We start from the raw sequence: 7,245 nt of genomic DNA, 5'->3' as shown, positions 1-7,245 counted from the left end.
CTGTGTGAGTGTCTGTGTGAGTCGTCTTGTCTGTGTGAGTGACTTGTCTGTGTGAGTGTCTGTGTGTCTGTGTGAGTGTCTGTGTGAGTGACTTGTCTGTGTGTCTTGTTGTGTAAGTGACTTGTCTGTGTGAGTGTCTGTGTGAGTGACTTGTCTGTGTGAGTGACTTGTCTGTGTGAGTGACTTGTCTGTGTAAGTATCTTTGTGAGTGTCTGTGTGAGTGTCTGAGTGAGTGACTTGTCTGTGTGTCTTGTTGTGTAAGTGACTTGTCTGTGTGAGTGTCTGTGTGAGTGACTTGTCCGTGTGAGTGACTTGTCTGTGTGAGTGACTTGTCTGTGTAAGTGTCTTTGTGAGTGTCTGTGTGAGTGTCCGTGTGAGTGAGTGTCTGTGTGAGTGACTTGTCTGTGTGAGTGACTTGTCTGTGTAAATGTCCGTGTGAGTGTCTGCGTGAGTGTCTGTGTGAGTGTCTGAGTGAGTGACTTGTCTGTGTGTCTTGTTGTGTTAGTGACTTGTCTGTGTGAGTGACTTGTCTGTGTAAGTGTCTTTGTGAGTGTCTGTGTGAGTGTCCGTGTGAGTGAGTGTCTGTGTGAGTGACTTGTCTGTGTGAGTGACTTGTCTGTGTAAGTGTCCGTGTGAGTGTCTGTGTGAGTGTCTGTGTGAGTGACTTGTCTGTGTGAGTGTCTGTGTGAGTGTCTGTGTGAGTGACTTGTCTGTGTGAGTGTCTGTGTGAGTGTCTGAGTGAGTGTCTGTGTGAGTGTCTGTGTGAGTGACTTGTCTGTGTGAGTGTCTGTGTGAGTGTCTGTGTAAGTGACTTGTCTGTGTGCGTGTCTGAGTGAGTGTCTGTGTGTGTGTCTGTGTGAGTCGTCTTGTCTGTGTGAGTGACTTGTCTGTGTGAGTGTCTGTAAGGTCTGTGTGAGTGTCTGTGTGAGTGTCTGTGTGAGTGACTTGTCTGTGTGAGTGACTTGTCTGTGAGTGTCTTGTTGTGTAAGTGACTTGTCTGTGTGAGTGTCTGTGTGAGTGACTTGTCTGTGTCTGTGTGAGTGTCTGTGTGAGTGTCTGAGTGAGTGTCTGTGTGAGTGTCCGTGTGAGTGAGTGGCTGTGTGAGTGACTTGTCTGTGTGAGTGTCTGTGTGAGTGTCTGTGTGAGTGTCTGTGTGTCTGTGTGAGTGTCTGTGTGAGTGACTTGTCTGTGTGTCTTGTTGTGTAAGTGACTTGTCTGTGTGAGTGTCTGTGTGAGTGACTTGTCTGTGTGAGTGACTTGTCTGTGAGTGACTTGTCTGTGTAAGTATCTTTGTGAGTGTCTGTGTGAGTGTCTGAGTGAGTGACTTGTCTGTGTGTCTTGTTGTGTAAGTTACTTGTCTGTGTGAGTGTCTGTGTGAGTGACTTGTCCGTGTGAGTGACTTGTCTGTGTGAGTGACTTGTCTGTGTAAGTGCCTTTGTGAGTGTCTGTGTGAGTGTCCGTGTGAGTGAGTGTCTGTGTGAGTGACTTGTCTGTGTGAGTGACTTGTCTGTGTAAATGTCCGTGTGAGTGTCTGCGTGAGTGTCTGTGTGAGTGTCTGAGTGAGTGACTTGTCTGTGTGTCTTGTTGTGTAAGTGACTTGTCTGTGTGAGTGTCTGTGTGAGTGACTTGTCTGTGTGAGTGACTTGTCTGTGTAAGTGTCTTTGTGAGTGTCTGTGTGAGTGTCCGTGTGAGTGAGTGTCTGTGTGAGTGACTTGTCTGTGTGAGTGACTTGTCTGTGTAAGTGTCCGTGTGAGTGTCTGTGTGAGTGTCTGTGTGAGTGACTTGTCTGTGTGAGTGTCTGTGTGAATGTCTGTGTGAGTGACTTGTCTGTGTGAGTGTCTGTGTGAGTGTCTGAGTGAGTGTCTGTGTGAGTGTCTGTGTGAGTGACTTGTCTGTGTGAGTGTCTGTGTGAGTGTCTGTGTAAGTGACTTGTCTGTGTGCGTGTCTGAGTGAGTGTCTGTGTGTGTGTCTGTGTGAGTCGTCTTGTCTGTGTGAGTGACTTGTCTGTGTGAGTGTCTGTAAGGTCTGTGTGAGTGTCTGTGTGAGTGACTTGTCTGTGTGAGTGACTTGTCTGTGTGAGTGTCTTGTTGTGTAAGTGACTTGTCTGTGTGAGTGTCTGTGTGAGTGACTTGTCTGTGTCTGTGTGAGTGTCTGTGTGAGTGTCTGAGTAAGTGTCTGTGTGAGTGTCCGTGTGAGTGAGTGGCTGTGTGAGTGACTTGTCTGTGTGAGTGACTTGTCTATGTAAGTGTCTGTGTGAGTGTCTGTGTGAGTGAGTGTCTGTGTGAGTGTCTGTGTAAGAGACGTGTCTGTGTGCGTGTCTGTGTGATTGTCTGAGTGAGTGTCTGTGTGAGTGTCTGTGTCTGTATGAGTGTCTGTGTGAGTGTCTGTGTGAGTGTCTGTGTGAGTCGTCTTGTCTGTGTGAGTGACTTGTCTGTGTGAGTGTCTGTGTGTCTGTGTGAGTGTCTGTGTGAGTGACTTGTCTGTGTGTCTTGTTGTGTAAGTGACTTGTCTGTGTGAGTGTCTGTGTGAGTGACTTGTCTGTGTGAGTGACTTGTCTGTGTGAGTGACTTGTCTGTGTAAGTATCTTTGTGAGTGTCTGTGTGAGTGTCTGAGTGAGTGACTTGTCTGTGTGTCTTGTTGTGTAAGTTACTTGTCTGTGTGAGTGTCTGTGTGAGTGACTTGTCCGTGTGAGTGACTTGTCTGTGTGAGTGACTTGTCTGTGTAAGTGTCTTTGTGAGTGTCTGTGTGAGTGTCCGTGTGAGTGAGTGTCTGTGTGAGTGACTTGTCTGTGTGAGTGACTTGTTTGTGTAAATGTCCGTGTGAGTGTCTGCGTGAGTGTCTGTGTGAGTGTCTGAGTGAGTGACTTGTCTGTGTGTCTTGTTGTGTAAGTGACTTGTCTGTGTGAGTGTCTGTGTGAGTGACTTGTCTGTGTATGTGTCTTTGTGAGTGTCTGTGTGAGTGTCCGTGTGAGTGAGTGTCTGTGTGAGTGACTTGTCTGTGTGAGTGACTTGTCTGTGTAAGTGTCCGTGTGAGTGTCTGTGTGAGTGTCTGAGTGAGTGTCTGAGTGAGTGTCTGTGTGAGCGAGTGTCTGTGTGAGTGACTTGTCTTGTCTGTGTGAGTGACTTGTCTTGTCTGTGTAAGTGACTTGTCTGTGTGAGTGTCTGTGTAAGTGACTGTGTAAGTGTCTGTGTAAGTGACTTGTCTGTGTGAGTGTCTGTGTGAGTGACTTGTCTGTGTATGTGTCTTTGTGAGTGTCTGTGTGAGTGTCCGTGTGAGTGAGTGTCTGTGTGAGTGACTTGTCTGTGTGAGTGACTTGTCTGTGTAAGTGTCCGTGTGAGTGTCTGTGTGAGTGTCTGAGTGAGTGTCTGAGTGAGTGTCTGTGTGAGCGAGTGTCTGTGTGAGTGACTTGTCTTGTCTGTGTGAGTGACTTGTCTGTGTGAGTGTCTGTGTAAGTGACTGTGTAAGTGTCTGTGTAAGTGACTTGTCTGTGTGAGTGTCTTGCTGTGTGAGTGAGTCGTCTTGTATGTGTGAGTGTCTTGTCTGTGTAAGTGCGTCGTCTTGTCCTGCATCTCGTAGCGCCTCCCGCACGGAAGTCGTGGCCATGGCGGCTTCGCGCTCCGCGGCGTTGGACGCGGACCTCCTGAGGCAGCTCCCCAGAGACGAACTCGTTCACCTCCTAGAGCTGGTGAGGGTGAGGGGTGAGGGTGAGGGGTTCACCTGCTAGAGCTGGTGAGGGTGAGGTGTTCATCTCCTAGAGCTGGTGAGGGTGAGGCGAGGTGTTCACCTAGAGCTGGTGAGGGTGAGGGGTTCACCTGCTAGAGCTGGTGAGGGTGAGGGGTTCACCTGCTAGAGCTGGTGAGGGGTGAGGGGTACACCTCCTAGAGCTGGTGAGGGTGAGGGGTTAGGGGTACACCTGCTAGAGCTGGTGAGGGGTTCACCTGCTAGAGCTGGTGAGGGGTGAGGGGTTCACCTGCTAGAGCTGGTGAGGGTGAGGGGTTCACCTGCTAGAGCTGGTGAGGGGTGAGGGGTTCACCTGCTAGAGCTGGTGAGGGTGAGGGGTTCACCTGCTAGAGCTGGTGAGGGGTGAGGGGTTCACCTGCTAGAGCTGGTGAGGGGTGAGGGTGAGGGGTTCACCTCCTAGAGCTGGTGAGGGTGAGGGGTTCACCTGCTAGAGCTGGTGAGGGTGAGGGGTTCACCTCCTAGAGCTGGTGAGGGTGAGGGGTGAGGGGTTCACCTGCTAGAGCTGGTGAGGGTGAGCTGGTGAGGGTGAGGGGTGAGGGGTTCACCTCCTAGAGCTGGTGAGGGTGAGGGGTGAGGTGTTCACCTCCTAGAGCTGGTGAGGGTGAGGGGTTCACCTAGAGCTGGTGAGGGTGAGGTGAGGGTGAGGGGTACACCTAGAGCTGGTGAGGGGTGAGGTGTTCATCTCCTAGAGCTGGTGAGGGTGAGGTGAGGTGTTCACCTAGAGCTGGTGAGGGTGAGCTGGTGAGCTGGTGAGGGTGAGGGGTTCCTCCCATAGAGCTGGTGAGCGGTGAGGGGTTCACCTCCTAGAGCTGGTGAGGGTGAGGGGTTCACCTCCTAGAGCTGGTGAGGGTGAGGTGTTCACCTCCTAGAGCTGGTGAGGGTGAGGGGTTCGTCTCCTAGAGCTGGTGAGGGGTGAGGGGTTCACCTTAGAGCTGGTGAGGGTGAGGGGTGAGGTGAGGGGTTCACCTCCTAGAGCTGGTGAGGGGTGAGGGTGAGGGGTTCACCTCCTAGAGCTGGTGAGGGTGAGGTGTTCACCTCCTAGAGCTGGTGAGGGTGAGGGGTGAGGGGTTCGTCTCCTAGAGCTGGTGAGGGGTGAGGTGAGGGGTTCACCTAGAGCTGGTGAGGGTGAGGGGTTCACCTAGAGCTGGTGAGGGTGAGGGGTGAGGTGAGGGGTTCACTTCCTAGAGCTGGTGAGGGTGAGGTGTTCATCTACTAGAGCTGGTGAGGGTGAGGTGAGGGTGAGGGGTTCACCTCCTAGAGCTGGTGGGGGTGAGGTGAGGGGTGAGGGTGAGGGGTTAATCTCTTAGAGCTGGTGAGGGTGAGGTGTTCACCTCCTAGAGCTGGTGAGGGGTGAGGTGAGGGGTTCACCTGCTAGAGCTGGTGAGGGTGGGTTGGTGGGCGGTGAGCGGTTCACTCTGGGCCACCCTCTGGGTTACATGGAGGGGGGTAGAGAACACTCCCCGCATCGTGACACTCCATTCATGAACACGTGTTCCTTACTGACTGTGATCGAATTTAATTCGCTTTAAAACTCTGCAGAGGCGTGTCAATTGTCTGTTGTTATCTCTTTTATCATCTTTACGAAAACATGCGTTACCCAAATAATCTACAAACTTTGGAACAAAACATAATTATCATAAATACTCGCATTATTTCCACCCCCCTCCGTTCTCCCGAATGTCACATAATTTAGCTTTCTAATGTGCATAACATTGAAACAGTGATTACCCAGGTTCTCTGTGATGCATGCATTGCTACGAGCCTTGAGAATCGATGTTGGAAGATGTCGTGGCATCCGTCACTGTCCTAGCCACGAAAGTTGCCATGTGACTTTAAACGTTGACCCAACGTTCAATGTTTCTCCCCTCTCACCACCACCTTTCCCTCACATTTAGTATTAAATCCGAGAGAGAGAGAGATCGCCCATGAGGCGTGGAATACAATGTGATCTCACTTGTACACGTGGACATTAGAATACAAAGTGTCTCAAAAGATGGGTCTGCAAACGTGTTGCATGTTTTCGTTGTCAGATTTATTTCAATGTCCCTCTTTCCCGATGTCTGATTTTCCAAGACGATAAATATTTAGATTTTTACGTGCTTTTTTCCTTTTATTTCAGCTTCCTGGAAGAAAAGATTTGTTCATCGAACAGGATTTGATGAGCCCTCTCGACAGGATTACCGGGTTGTCTGTGCTCAAGGTTCGTGAGCTTTCATTAATTTGTTAACACGTAGGCTTTCGCGACCAATGTTATGATTAATATTTCAATGTTTTTTTTCCACCGGGTCCGATCTCGCGAGTAAAAATGTGCGTGTGCGTCGTACAACGGAGAACATTTTCACGTATCTGGAAACTGCCTGATAATGCTGGTTGTGACTACCAGTGAAACGTCCGCACCTAGTGATTACATTTTGTGCATAGCTCTCAACACACCGGTGTGCCGAAGCAGTCATAAATCAGCGTGTTTGTTCACATGACAACTTTATTGATTGTCTGTGTCTTTTCTTAAGGAAGCGACAAGAAGTGCCTAAATGGCATGCAGCATTTGAAGGCATCTCCCCTTCATAGGTTAACATTTTCACCAATATCAATGCGCCTGGGAAAAGAAAATTTCAATCGGTACATGATCAGAAAGATTGACACAGACAAAGAAATCGATTCTGGATCACAGCTCGCAATACCGTGATGGATAGACAGTGTCTGCATGGGGAGACCTGATCCAGGAGTGAACGATAGATTAGGGCTGCAAATTATGATATTTGATTAAATTAGTTTAAAGGATGGCACGGTGGCACAATTGTAACCGTTGTTTCTCACAGGAAGTAGGCCCTGTCCATAATAGAGTTTTATTTGGGTGAGATCGCGTGGATATAAATGTGTCGTTAAACCCGCTACTGCCTAACACAGCCAAGTAGTAAGGTTTGTCACTAAACAATACATGTCAATTCGTTACGAGTTCAGCACACCGTGTTGTTGGAGAGTAAACCCACAATATTTACAATTCAAGTACGACGTTTCGCCGGTAATTATACAACGGCATGGATTTCCTCCGGGTTTCCTGCCAAAGCACAAAAAAACGATAACTGATATCGACCGAGCATCCCAATATCAAAATATAACATGTAAATCACTTCATTGGGATTACACAAGCAGCAACATGCAGGAACCTGGCAGGACCCTCCTGGAAAAGAGTTGAGGCTCAGAGGCCTTCATGGGTAAACAAGCGTAACACACAAAAAATTGGAGTAGACATTGAACCAAATATAACATTCTTTAATCGCTTATTTGAAAGGTTACATTATTTTAAGATATATTTGACTCTGCTTGTAATATATAGGATGCGTAAACGTCTGTCCGTCACACTGCATCTCGGACACGGTTCGCCGTACAACGTAACACGTACAAACATAAAAGTTGCTTTTAGTGAAGACACACCTGCAGAATTGTAGCCTATCCCAATGAACATTGTCTAAGAAATTGAGAAAATAACATCCAGCACAAACC

The 7,245-nt window shown here is 48.9% G+C and overlaps 1 protein-coding gene across 1 annotated transcript in view; it reads left to right on the top strand.

The window, feature by feature from the left end:
* Positions 1-3,552: 3,552 nt before the first annotated feature.
* VPS33B (VPS33B late endosome and lysosome associated) overlaps positions 3,553-7,245 on the top strand; it is a 47,879-nt gene continuing 44,186 nt past the window's right edge. The window contains exons 1-2 of the mRNA XM_078867995.1: positions 3,553-3,685; positions 5,861-5,941. Coding sequence (XP_078724121.1) covers positions 3,602-3,685; positions 5,861-5,941 — 165 coding nt within the window. The 5' untranslated portion in view covers positions 3,553-3,601. The remainder of the gene's footprint in view (positions 3,686-5,860; positions 5,942-7,245) is intronic.

This window comes from Lampetra fluviatilis, chromosome 25 (genome assembly GCF_964198595.1).
Source record: "Lampetra fluviatilis chromosome 25, kcLamFluv1.1, whole genome shotgun sequence".
Lineage (NCBI taxonomy): Eukaryota > Metazoa > Chordata > Hyperoartia > Petromyzontiformes > Petromyzontidae > Lampetra > Lampetra fluviatilis.
The sequence above is the reverse complement of the archived record's forward strand: the minus strand, read 5'-3'. Positions and strand labels throughout refer to the sequence as shown.